The sequence below is a fragment of the Saccostrea echinata genome, unplaced genomic scaffold (assembly GCF_033153115.1).
Source record: "Saccostrea echinata isolate AGI-Se365-2 ecotype Australia unplaced genomic scaffold, CSIRO_AGI_Sech_v1 ptg000010l, whole genome shotgun sequence".
NCBI lineage: Eukaryota > Metazoa > Mollusca > Bivalvia > Ostreida > Ostreidae > Saccostrea > Saccostrea echinata.
Genome location: NW_026889759.1, coordinates 5,774,728 through 5,798,848, shown reverse-complemented (window position 1 = coordinate 5,798,848; position 24,121 = coordinate 5,774,728). Strand labels below are relative to the sequence as shown.

At 33.6% G+C, this 24,121-nt stretch overlaps 1 protein-coding gene across 1 annotated transcript in view; it reads right to left on the bottom strand.

Annotated features, from left to right (window-relative positions):
* LOC133184507 (uncharacterized) overlaps positions 1-24,121 on the bottom strand; it is a 34,126-nt gene that overhangs the window by 6,911 nt on the left and 3,094 nt on the right. Inside the window, exons 6-23 of the mRNA XM_061319596.1 lie at positions 21,434-23,955; positions 19,575-19,756; positions 16,371-16,521; positions 16,104-16,273; positions 14,631-14,801; positions 12,384-12,572; positions 9,217-9,350; positions 8,910-9,083; positions 8,460-8,567; positions 8,123-8,275; positions 4,085-4,193; positions 3,360-3,595; positions 2,927-3,163; positions 1,623-2,082; positions 1,249-1,412; positions 801-1,031; positions 358-528; positions 76-236 (exon numbers count right to left, since the gene is read on the bottom strand). Coding sequence (XP_061175580.1) covers positions 76-236; positions 358-528; positions 801-1,031; positions 1,249-1,412; positions 1,623-2,082; positions 2,927-3,163; positions 3,360-3,595; positions 4,085-4,193; positions 8,123-8,275; positions 8,460-8,567; positions 8,910-9,083; positions 9,217-9,350; positions 12,384-12,572; positions 14,631-14,801; positions 16,104-16,273; positions 16,371-16,521; positions 19,575-19,756; positions 21,434-23,955 — 5,723 coding nt within the window. The remainder of the gene's footprint in view (positions 1-75; positions 237-357; positions 529-800; positions 1,032-1,248; positions 1,413-1,622; positions 2,083-2,926; positions 3,164-3,359; positions 3,596-4,084; positions 4,194-8,122; positions 8,276-8,459; positions 8,568-8,909; positions 9,084-9,216; positions 9,351-12,383; positions 12,573-14,630; positions 14,802-16,103; positions 16,274-16,370; positions 16,522-19,574; positions 19,757-21,433; positions 23,956-24,121) is intronic.

Sequence of the window (24,121 nt, the reverse complement as noted above, 5' to 3'; positions counted from 1 at the left end):
TTTTCAAAGATTAATTTTATAAGCACTTATTTTTTTTTTAAACTTAGTAGACTGATTTCAAAAATATCCACTTGCCTTTTTCCATTCTGCAGATCGTCTACAAGTATCTTATCTAAGAACCAAGACCTCTCGTTTCCGGTCCCAGAATTATCATGCCAGACTCGAAAATACGTCAGATCACCCAAACAAAATTTTGTACCCATTAAAAATGTTCGTAAGCTTCCAGTTTGAAACCCCTGTAATATGGCATAATATTTTGTAACACTTTCATGACAATGGTGACATTTTATAACTCAAAAGAAAGGTCTGAGTGTTTTGTCAATTATAAGTAATGAACTTAAGAAGTCATAAACTTACTTGAGTGTACCCATCACTAAGGATCCGGACTCCGGAATCACCGTCTTCTCCCCCTATAATAAAGTTAACGTTGGACTTTGTGCCGCCGTCACGTCGGAGTCCTGTTTGAACTGTGATTAAGTAAAAGTACGCGTCTGTATTCTCGCTGTCCACCAAGAAATGCGTTCCCCACTGCCAAAAAGCATTATAAAATTTTCTGACTTTATCAAAAAGCATCATAAAGTGTTTCTAAGTTTTCTTTTTCTAATTTAAAAACAAGGATATTATATTTGGTAGAGTCTTGAGTTACATTTTATTATTTATACAATATAGTTTAACAGCTTTGAATTATTAACCATGATAAATCACAACAATTTTTTAATTAATATTTAAAAAAATAATATAAACACAGAAAGGCATTTGCAGAGAAGTCTTCTCTTTTTACTGGATACGGTTTTCTATACCTTGGTAACATCCTGTTTGTCCTTTCGTCTCAAATACAATAACGCTATAAAATAAATTACAAGTAAGGCAGCGATAGTGCCATAAACAGCTGCATTCTCGGGGTCGAATTTACCCCAAACTGCGTGGAAGTCGATTTTGTTTGGTGGTACATAAAAAGTTGTTGCAAACATAGTCCCTGGAGGATCTGAACATCGACATACTGTCTCATTAAAGGTCGAGATATCCAGAACCTGATTTTGTTTTCCAGAAAAATATATAAATATATAAATTAACTAATTATAAATGAAGAAGAACTTTTCTGCAGTGCAAGACATGTTACATTATTGGTTACAATTTTTCATCATCATTTTAAGATTTCCTCCAAGATCAATCATGTGTTATACCATACCGTTAAGAAATCCTTATTTATTTAACGATTACGTTTCATGAGTGAAAAATACACATTACTTTACAGCCGTTATCCACCCAGAGGTTTGATGCCTCATCATATGTTCTACACCCTGATGTCGCTAAAGCTATGCTGAAATTAGACTCTATGGGGTCAAATGAGGGCGAGGTGCTGTTAACTGCAGCTCGCTTTCTTCTTCGGGTATTTTGAGACTCGTCAATTACTACAGGAAAAAAAGATAATTGTCAAGTACATCTCTTTAATAAAATCCCCCAAAACATTCTATAAACCCTCTTCTCAGATGAATGTACATGCGAGTATATACATGTGAGTGTATGCAGCTCAAAATTAAATTCAAATTTCTAAAATCCACCGCTGTTTGATACAAGTTTTATATGTATATAAAAATGAAAAAAAAAAATGCAAAGTTTACCTTTTCTAGGTTTTAATCCAATGTATAATTTCCCTTTTCGAAATATTTTATCCGGAAGAAAGATTTTGAAACCAAAGGGTTTCTCCCAATTTGAAGCTTTAACATCTGTTTTATAATCGTACAAATTACTTTCTGGATATGTATCCATGCGTCCAAAAGCAGTATATAAAGTCTGATCGCCAAGACCAGATTGATCATATACATCAGGTTTGACATACACTATTGCTGCATCCGGTCCGTCGAGGTTTGTGATGAAGTAAAACATGGGATCCTCGCCATCAGATATGTTTGTAAAAAAGAAAGACTTTGCATACACTGTTCCATTGTTGTGGAATTTAATATTCTTTGGAATGTCTATTTCCTGTTCCGTTTCATCTCTAGTTTGGATTGAAACCAATGATGATCTAACTGTGTCAGAACCAGAAGCATAGAAGTAAGGGTTTTTCCTATATTCTGTCATCTGTCAAGATAAAATGAACCATATTTATATAATAATTTTCCTGTATCTTCTGTTATTAATCATTATTTATTCATTTTTTTTAACATTTGAAATAGAACATTTTCATGTATTCTAAGGGTTATTACAATTTTTTCAAGGGAATTTGTAAGAATGTTAATCTGCTAAATTTCTCAATAAGTCCTTTTTACAGTAAATAAAGTCTCGTTTAAAGTCATCATTTCGTAGGTTCTTTTGTCGGTACAATGACCTTTTCAGCAAATACGATCTATCATTAAGTCATACGCTGACTGACGTTTTTTCATACTAATTGTTAGCCATTATTTACACTGAATTGTCGACAGATTTTTCCATTATTAACCGATCATGACAAGGAACACACGACGGGTGTGACCGGTCGGCAGCGGGTGCTCACTCCTTCATGGCACCTGATCCCACCTCTGTTTTTGGAGGTCCGTGTTTGCACTGCTCCCGTTTGTATTATTTTGTTGGACACTGTTCTTTGTCTTCATATTTTATGTTAATAGGCATATTACAACCATATTTTCAAAAAATCGATAAAGATGGAGTGTATGGAATGGAGAGACAAGAAAATAATGTTTTTTTACTGGCATGGTCTGTTCAAACAACTCTTTTTCGTCAGGAAACACAAATTTTGATATATATATATATATATATATATATATATATATATATATATATATATATATATATATATATATATATATATATATATATATATAGACTTTACTACGAATTAAAAAAAGGGTGAGATGAATCTTACACCGACTTTACTACGAACTGAACAGATGAGATGAATCTTAAATTAAGATGCTGTTTGACTTACCCATACTTCTACAGCCTTTGCCTGTGAGCTGTTGAGCACCTCATTATCAAGTTCTAATCCAGTATCACGTCTCTGTAGTGTTTTACCTATCAGATCTTCTCTCTTGTCTTTTTGGATCGACATTTGTAATTGATCAGTGGTGATTGTGTCTGTACCAGTTCCTACCTGGACAATTTTGGATTTCGCTTTGAGTGAATTTTGGATGGCTGATGACATCTTTCCTCCTGCATTTTTTGCCTTTATCAATGAAAACAAAAGAAGTTGAAATAACTTAAAATTATTTGAATAAATGCATAGCACAACATTGTTATTATTATTATTATTATTATTATAGTCAGCATTAATTTTCCCTACAATTTAACTCAACATTCTGTCGAATTAAAATTCAGATCAATGAGCGATTGTATTCAAACTTAAACTTGACTTTTTGTACCGTTTGAGATTTCTTTTGTTGATTTTCTCTGTGTTTCCTTTTCAGACTCAAAAGTGACTCGGCGAGTGAATTCTTTTCCTCTGTTGTCATGTTTGCTAAATTTGTATTTCCGTCGCTAAAAAACTCAGCGTCATTGATTTCAGACATGACATCTGAGAGGGTGGGTTCTTTTTCCAGATCTGATACCTCACTGGGAACCATGATATCTACAAGGTTGCTTAATGCCTCGAGTACACCTAATAACAGAAAAAAGAAGGCTGCTAGAAGAATATCATCGGGGGATATAATTTAGGTCTATTTTTGCGATTCATAAGATTCATCAAAATAAACAGCTGAATTTTAATTTTGTATAAAGAATTTAACTTGCTAGCATGCGTAACAAGAAAGTGACTTAGTTGATTCTTGAGATGTGTAGGGTTTGTGGTGAATACGTACAACACTTTTGAAAGTATTGTTACCTTCATAGTTGAGTATATTTTTTTGGCCTAAGCTGATCGAAGATATATCACATGCACAGTAACAAACATACACTGAATTCCAAATAAAGAAAAAGGATTCACCAGTTATATCCACCTGATTGTTGATCAAACTAAATTGTGACCCGCCAGAAAAGGCTAAATGGCTCATGAAAGATCTCTTAAAATCCATTATTCCATAGTAGATGGGTGCAAATATTTATTGATTCAGAATGTAAAACAGAAAATAATCTGTGGATCTCTCCCTACCAGAAGCAGAATCTTGTATGTTTTGTATTTCCTCTACTGGAAATGGGTTGTTAAAAGACACTTGGCGAATATTGTCCATCAAGACTCTAGTTCCTTCAGCTGCAGTCTCCTGGAAAATTCCAAGTTTAAAATATTAGGTATTTTCACATTACCTATTTCTGCAATTTAGCAATTTCATTTTTTACCTCATTTTCTCATAAATTAAACTTTAAATTTACTGCATTGCAAAGCATGTAGAACATGAAGAAAGAAAAGCTAAAAGAATTGATTACTTTGATAAACACCAGTGAGTTGCATACTATCTGCCATTTGCAATGTTACAGTATAAGATTTTTTGCCATCAAAAGTTGAGGAAACTCAGAGGAGAATATCAACAATATCGTGATATTTCAAAACATCAAGAATTCATTCCATGCGCTCAAAAATCAAATTAACGCTGATTTTTTTTTTTTAAATAATTATTGTTTTCAATAACGTTACTGATTTGTTGTCTTTGTGGGAGCAATGATCCTCAAATGCCTAGTGATATCAGCATACATCTGAATTTACAGGGGCGGTAACATACTATGCTTGATTTTACGTGATCAGTTTATACGAGGGTTGTTCGGAAAGTTTGTGGACTGATCATGCTGATGCGATAAAAGTAATACTATGTAGATTATGCTTACAAAATTTTTAAGGAACAAAAAACAACAAAAGTTGAAGATATGTTGAAAATTTTAGCTTGATACCTTGAATATTTACCAAACTAATCATAAAATAAAAAAGACATTATATAATCACCCAGCGCTGTCGCTATTTAGTTTCATGATGTCATTGTTTCTCAATGTCCGCATTCTCTACCTCATACACTTATCTTGGTGAGATTCCTTGGAGTTAAGTAAGGATTCAAACCCGTTTTGTTTAATATACAATTTTACAATGTCATGAACAGCTGATTTTAATGCATATAATATTGTAAATAGATCTACACATAGTGAAAGATCCTCACTTGATTATAACAGCATATTTGCTTGTCGGAGTTAAACATCTATCGCACATGATCAACGTCACTTTTCGACGTGACAAACTTTGAACATCCTTACTACAAATCGACATTACTTTTACATCTCTCGTCTCTCTAATCTTTTTCGGCATTTAAAAACAAGTACTCTGAATGCATTTTATATTTCAGTAGCCAAATTTAAATATTTCCAGGGGGGTGAATCTTTACAGAATGTTGGAAAAAGAAACCCACCTCCTTTTTCTGACGTCATTACAACCCTTAAATTGTTTGGACATTTCATATAGAATTTACAATAAAATTTCATAGAACTTATAGCATGGGGTTAAAATTGCAAATTTTACGGTACAATTGTGTCATACCACATGAGTGAATTAACGGCATTTTTGGATGACAAATGCTCATATAAAAAAAAGACTCTTCTCTCAGTTACACTCAGGTAGAAAAAACGTAATCTTCGAGGTTACGCCGCCTGGACATCCCATTGCTTTCAAAAACATCAACAATTTATTAAAAAAAATATAACTAATGATGTATAGTTTATTATATAAATAAAAAAGATGATGCTAATTAAACGTTACAAAATCATTGATGTATCTAAAGCGGTTTTAATTTATGGCACTAGTCCACGAACTTTCCGAACAACCCTCGTACAAGTATACTAAAAGGAAACGGGAACCATCGTCGGCCCGAATTAACGCCGGGACAAATTAAAACATTTTTACTACAATACAATGCAGCTAGTGCAATAATGACTGAATTAATTCAGCAATAATCATTCTTAAGTAAAAATATAATCAGGCTCATTTATGAAATGTTAAGTCGTGTTTCACAAACCCGATATCATGTCATGCAAGTTGATGTACTTTAAATTGTCCACTAAATTCGCTAAACACAGCATCCAAGCTTAAATTTGGAACATGATTAATCATAATTGTTGTACAGAACATTTTGACCAATCACGTTCCACCTTCCAACTTGCATGTGGATAGCCAATCCCAAGGTATTTGAAAAATCGGGGAGATGGAATATAATAATGGCAATTTAAAAAAGAGAGAGAGAGAGAGAATGAGGGTTTCGGTCAAGGCTGAATTTATCGTTTATGTTTACCATCTTCGTAAAGACTTCAAAATTGGATTTAAAGTGAGAATTTTGCCTCGTTTTAGCAGAAACTTAAGTACATCGACTTGTACATCTGGATATCGAATTAGTATATCTCAACTGAAACGCTTCATAATTGAGTGAAGTTACATTTTTATTGAAAAAAATGTTACTGTAATATTCTTATTAATATTCTTATTAAAAAAATGTTAACAAAATTGTTTTCATGTTCATAAAGAATGTTTTATTAAAAATTAAAACTAGTGGGTATTGTTTTTTTTTTTTTTTACAAAAAAACACATGTCTCCCATTCTTTACCAACATTAACGAGTGCAAATATGTGATCAGGGTCAAAAATAATAATGCAGTGCATCTCAACTCAAATTCTGTGTACAAAATTTCAAGTCTTCATGTCAAACGCATCTCAAGTAATGGTCTGGTTGTGTTTTTCTTAATTTGACCTTGAAGAAAGTGGTCAAGGTCAAATATTTTGATGCATTACATTTAGTCTCAATGTTGTCTTTCCTTGTTCCAAGTTTGAAATCCTAATGTCAAAAAGTTCTCAAGTTATGACCTAGACTATATTTTCATGCAAACGATTGACCTTGACTTTATTAATAGGTCAAGGTGAAAAAATGTTGCCATTCACCCTTCCTCTATACCACCTCTCCATGTTCCAAGTTTGAAGTCTTAATGTCAGGGTTCTCAAGTTATGGTCTAGTCATGTTTTCTCTATTTGACCTTGAAGAAAGGGGTCAAGGTCAAAATTTTGAAGCGTTGCATCTTGTAACAATGTCTTCTTTCTATGTTACAAGTTTGAAGTCCTAATATCAAAGGGTACTCAAGCTAAGGCCTGGACTCTATTTTGATGTAAAAGATTGACCTTGACATTATAATAATTGGATCAAGGTCAAAAATTTTGGTGGCATGCATCCTTCCTTCATACCACTTCTGCATGTTCCATGTCTGAAGTCTTTATAACAAAGGATTCTTAAGTAATGGTCTAATCAAGTTTTTTCCCTATTTGACCTTGAGGAAGAAAAGAGGTCAAGGTCAAAAATTTTGGTGTGTTGCATCTTGTATCAATGTCTTCTTTCTAAGTTACAAGTTTGAAGTCCTAATATCAAAGGGTACTCAAGCTATGGCTTGGACTCTATTTTGATGTAAAAGATTGACCTTGACCTTATAATAATTGAATCAAGGTCAAAAATTTTGGTGGCATGCATCCCTCCTTTATACCACCTCTGCATGTTCCAAGTCTTAATGTCAAAATGTTCTCAAGTTATGGTCAGATCATGTTTTTTCCCTATTTGACATTGAAGGCAGAAAGAGGTCAAGGTCAAAATTCTAATGCACTGCATTTTGTCTCAAGGTCTTCTTCCTATGTTACAAGTTTGAAGTCCTAATATCAAAGGGATCTCAAGTTATGGGCTAAACTCTATTTTGATGTAAAAGATTGACCTTGACCTTATAAATAGGTCAAGTTTGAAGTCTTAATGTCAAAGGGTATTAAAGTTACGGCCTTGACAAAATTTGGATGAAGAAGAAGAAGAAGAAGAATAAGAAGAAGAAGAAGAAGAAAATCGACAAAAACAATATGTCTCCCCTGGAAGGGGAGACATAATTCTCTTGCTGACTCTTCTTAACATATTTTATTAGACATTAATATTATGCATCACTTAACAGCAAATGTAAAATTATTTTCTCAAAAAAAAAAAAAAAAAAAAAAAAAAAAAAAAAAAATACGAAAAAAGAACGTATATGTATGTCAAATGAGATACATATACTTAAAACATCGAACAAATAAACAACTCCTTCAGAAGCTCGCGTCTTTTCGGGAAAAGGTAAAGAATTATTTTAAAGAAAAATTCATAACCGAACAATTGACCTAGCATGTCATACAGAGTACTGATGTATTATAATGTATAGTTTACCACAGAAACATCATCCACAATCATTGGATTAGAAACACAGGCAGCAAGACTTCGCGCCACCTGGCGAGCATTTGCTGCACTCATCGGACTGTCACTAGTTGCTGGAGTTTGCGTTGTCGCATTCAAAAGAATTTCTGTAAATTGCCTTGTTCTCTGAAAATCATAGTAATACTTTGAGTTTTCATCTATAACTTCCGGTTATCCTGTTCATGAGTTGTTTGACTATATTAATATTGTAAGTTCACGAAGTAAAACATACACCAATAGTTATTTTACGTTGTTATTTCCAAAAGTAGAAAAAATATAAATACAACATCTCTTCATTTTGGTAATGTACCTGAATCAGTTTTTCCTGGGCCGGTTCAATGGGTACGTCCTCGATTACATGGTTTTGTCCCACCACTCCAGAAAACAAGTCACTCGTACTAGTGACAGTTCCATTCGGCTATAAATTAAAGTTGAGCTAGGAAGTTATGTTCATAGTATCAAACGAATTCGCAAGTTGTTTTGATTTTTTTTCTAAATTTTAAAAGAATAGCATGTGCTTTGAATTAAATAAAACGTTATCAATTGTTTTAGATTGAAGTGGTATGTACATGTAATTCATGCAAAGTGCTATGCCTTTGTCCAACAAATTATACAAAAAGGCAAACTTGTTTTAATTCGCTTTGTCACCACTCTATTTTTGTAAACTGAATGTTTGTGTACAAATGTCAATGAAATTAGCGAATGAAAGAACAATTTATCCATTTTAATGGAAATAATAGCGAATATGTATTATGCTAACCTGTAAGCGAGCAGACAAATAAATTGAGGCGGTAGATTGAACAAGCCTCACCACCGCCATACTATTTCCTCCGGCTTCTGTTATCGTGTAGTTTCGGTCAAATAAACCAAACAGCGAATCCAGGGGCCCCGTATCCTGAAGATCAGCTGGAACCAAGCTCGCGTCTGGTACTACCTGAATATTCATGTATTTTCGATGAATATTCATTAAAAACAAAAGTCGTCATGTTTCAGTTTGAGAGTAGCTAGTTCCGATTTTAAAGAGTTGAACAATCACAATGGAGCTATATTTTCTAGAAATCACGAACCTTGACTTCTGTATCGGGATGATGAAAGACGGCAAAATCGCCATATCTATCATATATTCGAACTTCAATCTCTATTTTGAAGTCTAATGTCTCACTGCCGACTGGCAAAGGCAGTTCTGTAGCTGTGCTCTCGCCTGTTGACGATAATATTAGATTTCATTTAATGATTTTGAATTTTCTTTTTTTTTCGCCGGGGATATACCGTAATACACGAAATGATTTAGGGACTATAAAAATCAGTCTTATCAATAAAATAGGTATTTACAAACACCAAGTTGCTTCAGATCAGATTTGATCTTACGAGGGGTGATCAAAAAGTTCGCGAACTAATTGAAATACTCCCATAAAAGAAATAAAATAAGGTTTTAGTGTTCATTATTTTTTAACATATAGTCCTCTCCGATTTAAATGCACATCTGCCACCGTTCTGCGCATGCGCGAATCGTGTGACATAGGCTGTGACATGCTCCGTAGCGTTCTGTTCACAGAGGCTAAAAGATTTTTCTGAGTCTTATATTTCTTACTATGCAAGTTATTTTTTATAACAAGAACAGTGCATTTGACAGAAATGGCGAAATCTCGGCAATAGGAAGGGTGGATAAGGATATCCTTTCCCAGAATATCAGCATGACGACCATCACAACCCGAGTCTTTTGTCTTGGAAGCGTCGATCATCCATCGTGGATAAAACATGGGCGCCTTCTTTTTATCATATCTGATATGTTTAAAGTCTAAAGTAAACAATATTTCAGGGACTTAAAATAATCATATTATTGTTAAGATATTCAACTATTATTCTAACTGTAACTTGGCAATCTTTTATAACAAATTGCTAAACTAAGGACACATCTCTTCCCCAGATTGCTTTCATTGGGCAACAGAACAAACATCATTTTTTAACCATCTCCCTTCCTTCACTAAAACAATCAATCCAATTAATGATTGCACTTATAGCAAGTCTTTTGTCTTCCTAAACCTTGTACAAATTATTATATGCTATTGCAAAGGAATTTCCAAGATACACGTTAAACTTAACAGCCGTTCATTGCTCGAGACTACTGAGTCAATCATTTTTTGTAACAAGTCACCTAAATATTGACGTCATTTTCACATTGTGACGTCAAAAACATGGAGCAAAACATTACATAACATCTGCTATTTATAGAACATGTGTATGACTATATCTGTGCCATATTTCATTTAAGAAATAAATAACAAGTTTAAAAACTTCTCTGGGAAATGAAGTGGGTCGGTCACGTGATCAAATCCTGTGAAGGCCGAAGGCCTTCTCAGGAGATTTGATCACGAACCGACCCACTTCATTTCCCAGTGAAGTTTTTAAACTTGTTATTTATTACTTATATATACATTTGAGACGGACAATTGAATATAATCGAATATAAATATTGCACTAACTGTTCGTCGTAGATTTTGACAACGTACGCAAGGTGTAAATCGGTTTGAAAAGCGGTTACGCTTCAAATTCATAAACTGATAAATGAAGCTTTGTTACCCAAAAGCAAGAAATATAGTATGATTAGCATCAACTAAATCTGGCAAAGGATTCTGTTTTGAAGGGAATATTCTGTGAAAGGCTTCTTTATGATCAATTATCGTGAGCATATTGGTATCTGGGAATTTTTTATTCATATGAACCCATATTCGATGTTTAAAAAACACAAGAAACACGTCCGATGTTTGATAATAAAAAGTTGGCGGAATATCGGTCGGAAAGGGATGGATGGAGACACTTATCCGGACCAGTTAACTTGAAATCAAGTAAAATTTGATAACAAACATAAAATCTCCGATTTCAGTAAGGTATATTTATTATGATGTTGACACGGGGACACTGGCGAAAGCTTACATTGTTAAGACAACAATCTCGATGATCGATGATGGAGGTGTGCCTACCGAACTTCCAAACTGCAGTGTTTGTCAGCTGTTTGTGGCGTGATTGCATTACATTGATGTTTTCCAACAGATTTTCAAATTTATTGTGCGTAAAGTTTAGTGGAAAAAAAAATATTGCATTCAGAGGTCTACAAGAAAAATAAGGGTAAACGCTGAGACTATGCAGCTCAGACATGAAACTTATAACACGTAGTTTTCTATTCTCTTTGTAAAATCGATCAAGAACTGTATTAAATACTCGTTTATATTGTAAATAAAATGACTATTATTTTACTTGCGTATTTTGTATATTTTTATGCATGAAAGAACATGCTATATTGCTAAGTAGAGTAGGTCTTTTTATGTAGATATTACTGAGCTGTGTGATTAGGTCACGTAATGACCTATGACCTTCGAAAAACTTCATACATGTATGAAGATATTTGCTCTCTGTATGTTTATATCATAGAGAGATACCACAAATGTATATATTTTGATATGAATTGTGGTTTTGTAAATATAGAGATAGTTCGCGAACTTTTTGATCACCTCTTATACAAACAGAACTAAAGCTAAGAAAATTGTTCAAGTTGATATATTTTTCACAACTTGGTATCTTATTTAAAATTATGTAATTTTACAATTATTATTATGGCCTCCCATGGGAGTACTTTTTAAGTAACAGCCACATAACGGTCTGTTGCTTTACTCCGTTGCATGAAGAATTCCTCGCTGTATGCATCAACTTGTCCTTTTCAAGAGAGCTTTTTGTTAAATTAATATCTGTAATCTCAAACTCTAAAAAGGGGAAAAGGTTTGAATTATTTCCGTCTTCCTTGGAAGTTACAGAGTTTAAGTATTTTATTGTCTTCGGAATAAGCACTTCCTCTCTTTTGTGGTTGGTAGAAAATGCATAATGTGAAATTTTCAATTATTTCACGTGTTGAAATGCTGTTCAAGGCATTCTGGTGATCTAATTTTCGTACGAATTAACGATTTTTTCAAGATTTTCATTTTTAAAAAAAAAAAAAAAAGCGACAAAACGAACAAAAGAAAAATTGCAATAAATGAACTTGAAACTTTATTTCTTATAGCAACTATTGAAAATCGTTTCCGTATTTAAATGTTTAACAGAAATGTTCTTTCTTTAAATACAAAGCTAAAAACTTATCAAGAACAATACGACCTTATAGGCGTATGTCAGTTTAATGTTTAAGGTTGTGGCTTTTTGATAAAGCTATATGTGTAGTCGGCAAGAACTGATTGATACTCACTTCCTCTGAACAATGGGACGGCTCCACTATAATACGTGCTTTTTCCATCTGTTTCTGGGATATATGCCACATACTCATAAACTAATGGCTCGTTTAAGGTAGGGTCGCGTGTTTCACTTCGATCAGGATAGATGCCCTCGTCTCGCCAGTCCTCACAATTGACCGAAAACGAGCTCGTGGATGCATTTCCTGTGACGTATATGCAATTTTTTTAAAAATAAGATTATATAAAACTTTCTCAAAAGACTTTTACCATTTTGGTTTAATAAAATATTCTTTTTTTCCAGAGAAATGAAGTCTATCTGAGGCTGTTGAAACTTTGTGTATTGTAGATTCTCTACTAGTAACTAACACTGTCACAACGTACCTAAATATTGACTGAAATTGAAGAAATGTTAAAATGTTTACCTGTTACTTCCTGATGTATTTTATCAGTACTTATATAATGCATTAATTAGGGATTCTTAAGTTGAAAGGTGTCTTATTGGCAACAAAATCATTTTTGTTTTGTTTTGGAAAATAAGGTGCGCTACTGATGAATTGAACTTTCAGGGGGTCAAAACAAGCAATTTTTTCTTTCAAATATTGTGTTAAGAGATGGACAGCCTTAAAAGTCAAAAATATTCACCATTTCAGAGTTGAAAGACATATTTTGGAATGAAATTTATGCAAATTGAAAAAAGGAATTCAAGTGTGCTATATGATCGTTAATTTTAACAAAACATAAATCGACATGGGTCAATTATAATGAAATGGTGGAATATTGATCAAAGAACTCTTATTTTTATTCCGTTAATTAACAAATTTTTGTCTTCAATTTTTTTTGTTTGAATAAACAAATACTTCTAAAACAAAGTAAATATAACCCCATCCCTTTTCAATTCGCTGTAGATTCCAAATCCTGTTCAAACATTTAACCAAAAGTCCATCATTTTGTAAGAGAATCAGAATTGCATATAACAAGCGAATGAATTAAGATTACATAGTCAGTGTCCATTTCATAATAGCAATATTGAAAATTCCATGAAATGCCTATTGATTACAGTATAATTTTCGACTTCTAACACCAGGCTCCTACGCACTATCAGACAAAAGGAATCCATCCGGCACTTAAGGGAATCTGAGCCTAATCAATTTTGTATTTTTTTTCCTGATTTATATTTAGCCGGTTCCTCACCTATGAATTTATAAAATTAAAAATTTACTTGGAAAGGCCTTCAAGTTGTTTTTTGGTCCAAAAATGATTTTTTATTTGGCTGTATATCCTGAGATATAGGGTATAATAGGGCAAATTCAATAATTTAATGGGAAACCATAGGGATATATTTTATAATACTCTCTTTTCTACTAAAAATACTATTTGAATTGATATAGTTATATTTACAGTCACCTAAGAATCAAAAGTTTCTTTTGCTATGAACAACTAAGCGAAACTTGAAATCTGGACTTATGTGTCATAAATATTACAAAAGGTTGCATGACTTGTGACTTTGTTTATGATGAAATTCGTGAAGCTTGTTCCCTGAAGTTTACTTGCTGTAGTCATGAATAAATACATTGTAAACAAATTTTAATATATGACCAACTGAGCCCCACCCTGGAACCACTGTTCTTGAACTAGGGGACATGAATTTCAAAATCTTGGTAGAGGAATAGCTATTTATTATAATTATGCAAAATACTTAGCCTGTTAGATGTCAATGATTTAAAAAAAAAAGGATTTCAAAGATGTAATGCATTTTCAATGTATGGCCAACCCTGGGATCTGAACCCTTAACTCGGTCCTTGATTTCTCTTGTTAGGTAAAGGGCTGATTGAGAACAGCAAAATACATAAAAGGAAAATGGAAAAAGGCCATTTTATGACAAAATACAGGGGTTATAGTGCATTCTCAGAAAGGTGGGGATTTAATAGACAATATAGGGCCGCTTGAAGGTCTGCTTGGATTACTGTTTAGCAAAACTTTATTATACATTCATTTATAAAAAAAATAAACTGATCGTATTACACAGGAGTTTGCATAGTTGATTTGATATATTTAACTAATTAGTTACCATTTTCAATTTCACTATTTCAAATGATCCGAATTTACATGATACCAAATGAAAAAAAACTATTAAAAAGTCTATTAAATTAAAGAAAAGTTATAAAAATTGTATTTCATTATTTACACTAGTCTTTAAGGAGATGAAACATCTTCTTTTTTTAAATGGAAGATTTCATATTGTTTATTAATGCATTATAAACCTGTTTTGGGCGTTGAATAGCACGTCCCATTATAGGGAGGATAGTTGACGATGATATCCCATACGGCAAGAGTCGGATCCTTCTCGTTGGAGGTAACGTTCACACTCAGGGCATACTTTTCCCCAGGGACCAGCTGATTCGCCTTCAAAGTGATTGATGCCTCCGAGACGGCTGAAAAGGTATACACTCAGACATTTCAATAATCATCAAGAAAGGTTACTTAAGGAGGAATACTACACCAAAATTTTATTTAATGGATCTTTAAGACATCTCTTTTGAAATATGGTTTCAGCATAGAAAGACTGATATTAGCTCTTAATTATATTACATGATTTTTTTTTCTATTTTCCCAGAGAGTAAATGTAAAAATTATAAATATCTAATAAAACATGTCATGAAAAGTTAAGGCATTTGGAACCAGAAATGACACCAGTTAAATATTGCACCTTGATATATTAGTACTCTGAAGTACTGCATAAAAATTGTACGTGAATCACGTGATAGTGCTCAATATATCAATCTCTTTTGACAGATCCTATCTGTAGTACAACATAAAATTTTATATATTTTCCTTGAAAATTCAATCAAATTCAATCCTGGTAACTTAATTTGTGTTTCATATATTTTGCATATTTTTTTTACTTAGGAAGTCTTTGTCAATCTTGAATAGTTAATAGCGCAGTCGAGGATGAGTTTGAATTTGATGTACGTTGTTGTTCGAAGTTTAAACAACGCCTATACTCATGAACCCAAATTCATTAAGTAAAAACTATATTTTAATTGCAAGTTGCAAACGCAATATTAGTAAAATACTGGCATATTTAGAATTAAATTGGGAAACAAGTCGAAATGCTTACATTAATTCTGCTAAAGCGAGTGTTAGATAGATAACAACTAGGGTATGATACACGTAACATACAAGAAAATGTTTTCCTTTATTATACATTGTAAAAACCACTGCTAAATTTCGGAAACGTAAAGCCTAGGTACTATAATAGCTATATATTATTTGCGGAAACGTAACAATATTTTTGCGGAAATGTAATACGCCACCCACTCGGGTGTTGCCTCACCCTCACTATCATGCATTAAATATATATTAGACTCTTTTTCTTCTTGATCTATGAGTTGTAAGAATTTCTATGAAATGGTCTTGAAAATGGTCTTAAAACCTGTAATATCTGAAGTTTAATTGCCTCTCTAGCGTCATTCTTCAATCGATGTTACGTATGTAAATATTTGTCTTATAGTACCCCGTGGTTTAATGACGAAGTTATCAGATTTTCTACTTTTATAAAATTCTTTGGTTGACTTTAATATTCTCTTTACATTAAAAAATATACATGTATATTGATTATTCTAATGTTTGAGAAAAGATGTCATTTATTTCTACCTATGTCACAAGACTGATTAAAGAATGCAACTATGACAATTAGTACACAAATTCAATGGGGAAAATCAATGCCGGCTTACATGTACTTGTCATATTAATCAACGAGGGAATATCCTCATAAGTCCTGTTTTTGTAATGTTGGAGGCGCCATTCATACTTCAATATGGTGTCTGGCCCACAGTCGTTGCAGACGGCAGTAACACTTAATGGCGACGTCACGGCATACTTCTCCAGACAATTTATTGAACACCTAGTGAAGTTATAACATTTATCAGCCATCATTAGTAAAAATAATGTAATGTTTTTTTTTTAATTAAACATTTGGAAAAGGGATGTCTTATACTTACGCAATGCTGATATCATGGGGATCGTTGGCAACAATCTGTACAAGCTGTGTAAAATATGACGTCAATTCATCCTTTGCTACCGCTACAGTGATGACGTAACCGACATCTGCGTCACTCAAGGTTATTTTTTGTTTTCCGGCACCCAATAAACCTTAAAAAATTAGATCAAAAATATAATGTCCATTCCATGCTACCATATCACTACAAGTATGATTCATGCACCTAGTTTAGTTACACTACAAAATATACAAATTATATACGTCATGAGTGTACATGTGTACAGGCATAAGTGTTTTATTTCTTGAGCACTTGATGTAAAAGTGTAGGAAGGAGGAGTGAAGGTGCAAATCTTAAAACCCACCTTCGAAGAGGGTAGTTATAACAAGATTTCAATTTCAAACTTCAGAGAAAGTCCCAAAGGAAAACACTATATTAGATCTTCTTGTCCACTGAAATTTCAAATCTCATTATATTGGATTCATTATGGTGATACCTACACCACCAAACTGTTTTAAAATCTTTAGTCTGATCACTCATCTGTAAAATGTAGGTCATGAAGTACTCGGTTCATACATGTTAAATCCTAACTTAGGGGTCTAAAAGCTGGTATTAGCCAGCCCAAAAAACTACTTACAAAAAATAAAGGTCATGATTATAACTATGGAATTCTTGTATCCTCTAAAGATTTAAGAGCCATTCTCTGTAATGACTTGAACTTTTATATATGACCTGTGGCACGCATAGTGTCAGAATTTCTCCAAACTTTCTATGATAAAAGACCGAGAACTCAAATAGAGCAAAATTTGGTTGCTATGTGTCATTGTTTTCATGGCACTGTGCCTTAAGATTTGAAGGAAAAAACGTCATTTTTGAACATGTTCAGAGTTCCATAGTTAACGTTTGCAGCTGTGCAGAAAAGTGACAATGGCTGTTTCCAGTAGTTAAAGGCTTGATGACTTATTATATAAGTTAATTTACAATCGAAACAAGTTATTCAAAAGTAATAATTCTATTTCTTCATTTACTAAATCAATTTTCATATACTTAAAAATAAAAACAATTATAGGTTAAAATACAACCAAATAATAGAAAAAAGATCCTTGCAACATATTCCAAGGAAGAAATGTGTAACTCGTATTGGTTGGCAATGGTTTAAATACTGTAAAGACACTTCAAATTTACTCTGTTTATGTATTAATCTGATCTTATCTTTTTAAAGAGCACATTTCTGTTTAACTGGTGATCAATTTTTGAAGGCAATGATTTGGTCTAAATTTATACTTTTTAAAAATTCAAATTTAATTCTTAAAATAGAGCATTGCTATGGAAATACAGTTGAACTTCGGTATCTCTAACACGGATATCTCGAATACCATGGATATGTCGAAGTGATTTGGAAGTCCCAAGCACTTTATCTTTAAGTATTTTACCCTCAATATCTCAAACCCTCCGATATCTCGAAGTTTTTTCTCGGTCCCATCGAGTTCGAGATAACGAGGTTTGACTGTACATATTGTAATAGGAAAAATATGTATGAAAAGCTGAAAAATATATTGTTTCCTTGGATGTAAGTTTCCCAAAACTTTTATGATTGATATTTATTAACAACCTACCCGACTTTCAATTTTGACTACCACACAGTCTCTTAAATGGATGCTACCACATAGGGTTCAATATTACAATGAACTGAACAGTTTCCCTTCTTGGTAACCATAACAGTAGTATTATTTTCTTCAATAAACTTAATCAATGTATGATATTCAATTTAAATACTGTCAGATAAGTACAATTCAAGGTGAGTCAATTAATATGTTTCTTGATTTAAAGGGAACTAAATTCTTAAAGCAGCAAAACACTATCACTTTTAAACTTCTGGTACGTTATTTCCATGGTTACACTCCATTTTAGCAATTAATACCCATTTTTCTTATGCTATCTGTGTTACGAGGCCCTAACTATGTATATTTGCTAGTCTTGATTTTCGTTGTTTTTCCTTAAGAGAGCAGCATTAATCAAAACTTCGCAACAAATTTTGCGTGGCTATAATATGTTACCATGGCAACCATGAAAGTTATTTGTGAAATAACATTGCCAATACCTTATAAAGTAGGCACAAACATTTTTATTGGTTTTTTTTCTTGTGTTGTTGATTGAGTTTTATCATGTACAAAATGTAGCATCTATCATTAGTGAGTATGTCTTTCAATAATTAACCATTTTTAATTGCTAATGAGTACATGACTAATTTATTAAATATATACTCATTGGCAATTGAAAATTTATACTTATTGAAAGACAAATATGTTGCGTTTTTCAGCTTTTAAAATGGATTCTAAATGCACTCATGGTTACTGTTTACATAGAGATATATTCTAAACAGTTTCTGTTTATAGCATTAGTGACAACAAAGTGTAATGTTTTTGTGGGAGTGGTTTGTTTGATTTTCTTTTCTTTATTAAGGCTCAATAAAGGTTTAAAGCAGTTGAAAATCCCAATTTTCAAAAATTTCCGGCTGTTACCATGTCAACCAAGACCCATCGCAACCATATTTTATTCAATATATGTTTCTGGTATCGAGTTGGTATAATGGGCAAAGTTTCATCAAAATCGATGATCATGCGTGCCAAAAAAGCTTACGTTGTTGTAGAGAATAGCTCATAATAATATGCAAGGAAATTTTTGTCACTGAAAGTGTACAGTGGATGGAGATATAGAGACAAAAATGTGAAAGATAGACTTGTTTTCTTCAGAGAATGAAGCATGATACATGCAAGGAGAACATAATTTATTCCGATTTCACATAACTGTTCAGAGGATGGCTATAGAAATGGTTTTGAAATATTAATTCCGATACCCATTGTAATTCTTTTTAACGTAAGTTCTTTCTATTTACGATATGTTCACATAATTTTGCACTTGAACCATGCCGATTTATGTTTTGTTAAAATTAACGATCATATAGCACGCTTTCCTTTTTTTTCAATTTGCATAAATTTCATTCCAAAAATATTGGAAGCTTCTTACATGTATATGATAATTGCTTTGAAGCTAAATAACACTGGGGAATTTTATATATACTATTTCATTTAAAACTTTTCAACCCATCACCGTTGTGGCCTCATCCTAACCAAAATTTCTGCCATTGCTTGTGATTTCCGTAATAACCTAAAGATTATGCACTATAAATGTTTAAAATGCTTTCACCTCCCGTGTCTGAGTTGTTTCCGGTTGAAGTAACATTTGAAGAGGTTGAGCCATCATGATATATTTCCGAAAACACACTTCTGCAATCACTGGCAAGGCCCGGACCATATGTCGTGTAATAGTTTCGGCCTCCGTTGCTTAGAAATAGTTCGTCCAAGTACACTATATCTGTCGATGACTCTCTGCAAAGAACAAGGTATTTTAATATTTCTGTTTCTTTATCTGCTTTATGCCCCTTCGAGAACATTTCAGTCATGCTGGACGCAGCCAATTGCCATACTGGATGTGCTAATATTCATGTATAAATTAAAACCCTGGGAATTTCTTTTTATCACTTTTTTGTATTACGCTGTTTTACACCGCATAACGCCAACAATAATAGGACCCTAAAAGTAGTGCGCTTCGAAATAAAGACAACAGTGCTTTTAGAGAGTATGGTTTGTTACTTCACTGGCTATATGAGGGGCATTCAATGATTTATGCAAATTACGGTTTAATATGCTAAAGATAGAAGCGACTTAGTTCCTTTATCCACAATATTGTAGTCCTACTTAGGATCTCCAAAACACTGAAAGTGGTATACTTTTTTTAAAGTATTATCGAAAAAAAAATTCAATTTTTTAAGCAGGCATGGTCACTTTACTGAACATTATATTTAAAAAAAAAAAGGTATGTCTCTTCAGTGATGCTCATGCCGAAAGGTTGGAAATCCAAATTATTTAAATAAAAAAAGACTGAAGAGCTGAAAAAAGTGCCAAAGACTGGAGTATATAAAGTATACTTTGTGTAAAATCGCCACAATTTGCAAAAATCTCACAAAGATTGAAATTTTTTGCCTATGAAATAGCATACACACACTTAAGAGGGCAAAAAGGATCATTTTCTCATACTATAACACAATTTTTCGATATGAGTGGGTCTTCGCTCCATTTATAATGTTTATCCTCAAAGTTTGCGGAAAAATATATATATTTTGGTTAACAATAACATAGAGCAAAGACCCCCCACTCCACCCCCCGATAAACGTTGCTACAGGTCTGTCTTATGTTTACGTCTCTCACACTATAATCCTCGAGAAAATAAATCATTTATCTATTCCTATGTAAAACTTTGATCGGTCATTGTCGCCGCTTAATACCCCAGGGGGTCATGATTTGAACAAACTTGAATATACACTATCTGGGGATGCTTCCATATCATTATGACCAATCAAGACTTGCTGTTCTTTAGAAGAATTAGATTTTTAAAGATTTTTCCTATGTATTCCTATGTAAAACTTTGATCGCCCATTGTGACCCCACCCCACCCCAGGGGGCATGATTTGAACAAACTTGAATCTACACTTCCTGAGAATGTTTCCAAATAGGTTTCATATTTTTTGGCCAGGTGGTTTTTGAGAAGATTTTTAAAAAGATGTCATTTTTTCACTAATTCGTAATTATCTCCACTTGGAAGAAGGCGTGGTCCTTCATTTGAATAAACTTGAATCCCCTTTACACAAGAATACTTTGTGGCAAATTTGGTTGAAAATGACCCATTGGTTCTTGAGAAGAAGTCGAAAATGTGAAAAGTTTACAGATGGACAGAGAGACTGACGCTGAACAAAATGTGATCCGAAAAGCTCACTTGAGCTAAAAATTATAATTATTGAGTGGATAGAGGGGAAAATATATCATCATTGCAAGAATACTCTGGGAAATGATTGACTTGGTTTAATTATTCACATTCAATTTGAACCAAAAGTAATTTATAGTTTGGTCTTAATCTCAGGCGCATACAACTGTGATTGTCTCTGAAAAGAAAAGGCAAAAAATTCAATATTTTGCTATACGAAATACATTAAATCCAAAATTACTTACTTGTTGCAATACCAACTGAAAGTGAGTTCTGAGTTGAAACCGTAGCCAAGCTGAACGTCATATGATTCCGTCAGAGCATCCAGTTCTATCTCTCCTGACCACTTAGATGCAACGTACTTAGATCCACGTACGATATATGCATATGGTTTTGGTTTTTCAAATTTCAAAAAAGTGTATTCCTGCATCCAGGTTCCATCCAAAGTAACATTCAGGCTGACTTTATACAGACCAGCGGGCACAGTGCCCTTCGCAAATCGGATAGACCCTGTTGGTTTGACTACTGGGGTGTAATGATACACATCTTCGTCCTGGCCTGTTACATTATAAAACGTCCATCGGTAATCTGGTCCCCTTTCCGGACAATACACTAACATTCGGCTAGCAAGATCGATGTCTTTAGATGTCAAAACAATCATTGGCGTAGTTCGATTTGAATACTGTCGATCAAAAATACCATTAATGGAGAAACATTCGTTATGAACGAGAATGATTGTAGAATTCTCGTAAGTATGAGCAAAGTTCTTACAGAGAAGTTGAAATGGATGAAATCCTAGAGTGAGATACTGATAGTCATAAATAATTGGATTGCCATCTGTGAGATTTTTTGTCCTTGAATGAATAGCCTTGTCAATTCGATCACCGGAAATAAATTCACACCTTATGTCCAATACCGGATCAGCACCGTTTGGGACTCCAAAAATAAAGACCGCTTTTCCCGGTGGTAATTCCAGCTCTGAAGGGACAGTCATATTTATCCCCTCAAAAACATAGTCAATTCCAACATGATACGGCAAATAAAGTATCTCAGTTAGTGTCCCATTTCGTGCGATTGCGGTCGGCAGATATTGCCCTCGATGTGGGTAGATTATAGAAGTAGACACAGGATTTCCAGAAGTAGCTGTTAATGTTCGCTGTGCTATAATCAAATCAACTGCATAGGTAGCTGATCCCAATAAATCTTTTGCGGTGAAAGTAATTGTGTCTTTTGTTGGACTACCTTCATAAACATTGGCTGAAAAATTTGCCACACCCATTTTAATGGAAAATGGAATTGTTACTTCATCAGAACCATAAATCACTGTAAGTGATCCTTCATAGATGCCCCTGTCTTTATATTCGTGTGGACAATCAAATGTTGGCTCATTGAGTTCAAGTGAGGAACTTTCATCAATTTCATCACCAAACTTCCATACAAATTTTACTCTTGGTGGAACGTAATTCATTTGGTATAACTGAGCGCGAAATGTAACGACCACTGGAATGCTCCCAATTTCCCCAAATGGCAACAATTCCGTAGCATTGCCTTTCAAAGTCATATTCATTCCAACTTCTGGCGGATGGTTAACGATTACGTCCTTAATATCAAAATTCCTAATAGTAACTGTAGCCTCACCTCTCCATGAGCTAACTAGATTCCAGCATTCAAAGATCACCGTTTTTGACTTTGGCGTAAAGAAAAAACCATTGAAAGTGTATATATGTGTTTTTGTCACAGGTATGCCATACACAAAGGTGGTTGGGTTTGAATATACTTCATCTTCGAAGTCAAAATTACATTCGACATCGGTAGGTGATGGTTTATTTTCTGTCATTGTAATGTTGAAGATAGCCAGACCATCGTCCTTTGGGAAATCCCCTCCGGTCGGATTCATTTTCATAGCTGGAATTGGGTGCTGAGCAGTAATGTTGTATGTCTGAACGACGGCATGAAAGGGGTTCCAGGCTGTCATTATTACGGTGTACACTGCCGGAGACGTGTAACTAAACGTCCAGGAAGGAACATTATAATCACTGTAGTAAATCGTATCATTAGTTGTTGTCTCATTTCCATTCCCGTAGGAAATTGTATATCTAAATCCGGAGTTTGGTGGATTCAAGAACGTGAAGACAGTAGGAACCCCAATGGTTTGCAATGATGAAGAATTCAGCGTCATATTCAGCTCGTCCCATGCATAAAATGTGAAGTTAAATTCCTCAAATCCAACGTTATTCCTCACTTTTGCTGACAGAGTATAATTGCCTTGAATAAGGTATTGACAAATAAATGTCTTTCCACTTGTGCTTTTATTAAAGCCTGTTATATCTTGGAAATATGGATTCAGATAAATTGTATCATTCTGTCCGTTTCCATACAGAACTTCTAAATACAAGTTTCCCATGGATATGACTTCGGCATGGGTAAGGTTGTTTGATACAGTAACATTAAACGGTTCCCTCGTTTGATACAATCCTGGTGTAGTCTCAACTAGAAAGTTAGAAGGACGCCGAATTCCCATGACACTTATAGTTTTGTACTTCGCTGTCACACCATTTCTAGCAAAAACTGTGATGTTGTACATCTTCATTTCAGAAAATTCAAATGTTTTTATGACATTCCTAACTTCTCCGCTGTGGATTTCTATGCATGTCGTAATATTATGGTCGATCATCCATTCCATTTCAACATTTGTTCCAGAGGTAAGGGACACGAAAAACTCAGCTAATTCGTGCAAAGGTATGAATGACCCGTAGGCTGTGCGTACCTAAATGTTGATAGTGAAAATAAATTCTATGAAAACACTTACTTAAACTCTAATGAAATTTCTTGAGCGTGCATAGGCAAACTTTAACGATGATGAAAACAATATCTTTGGATAGATGTAAGAAATGTTGCTAAATATGTAAAACCTAATAATGAAATTATATATT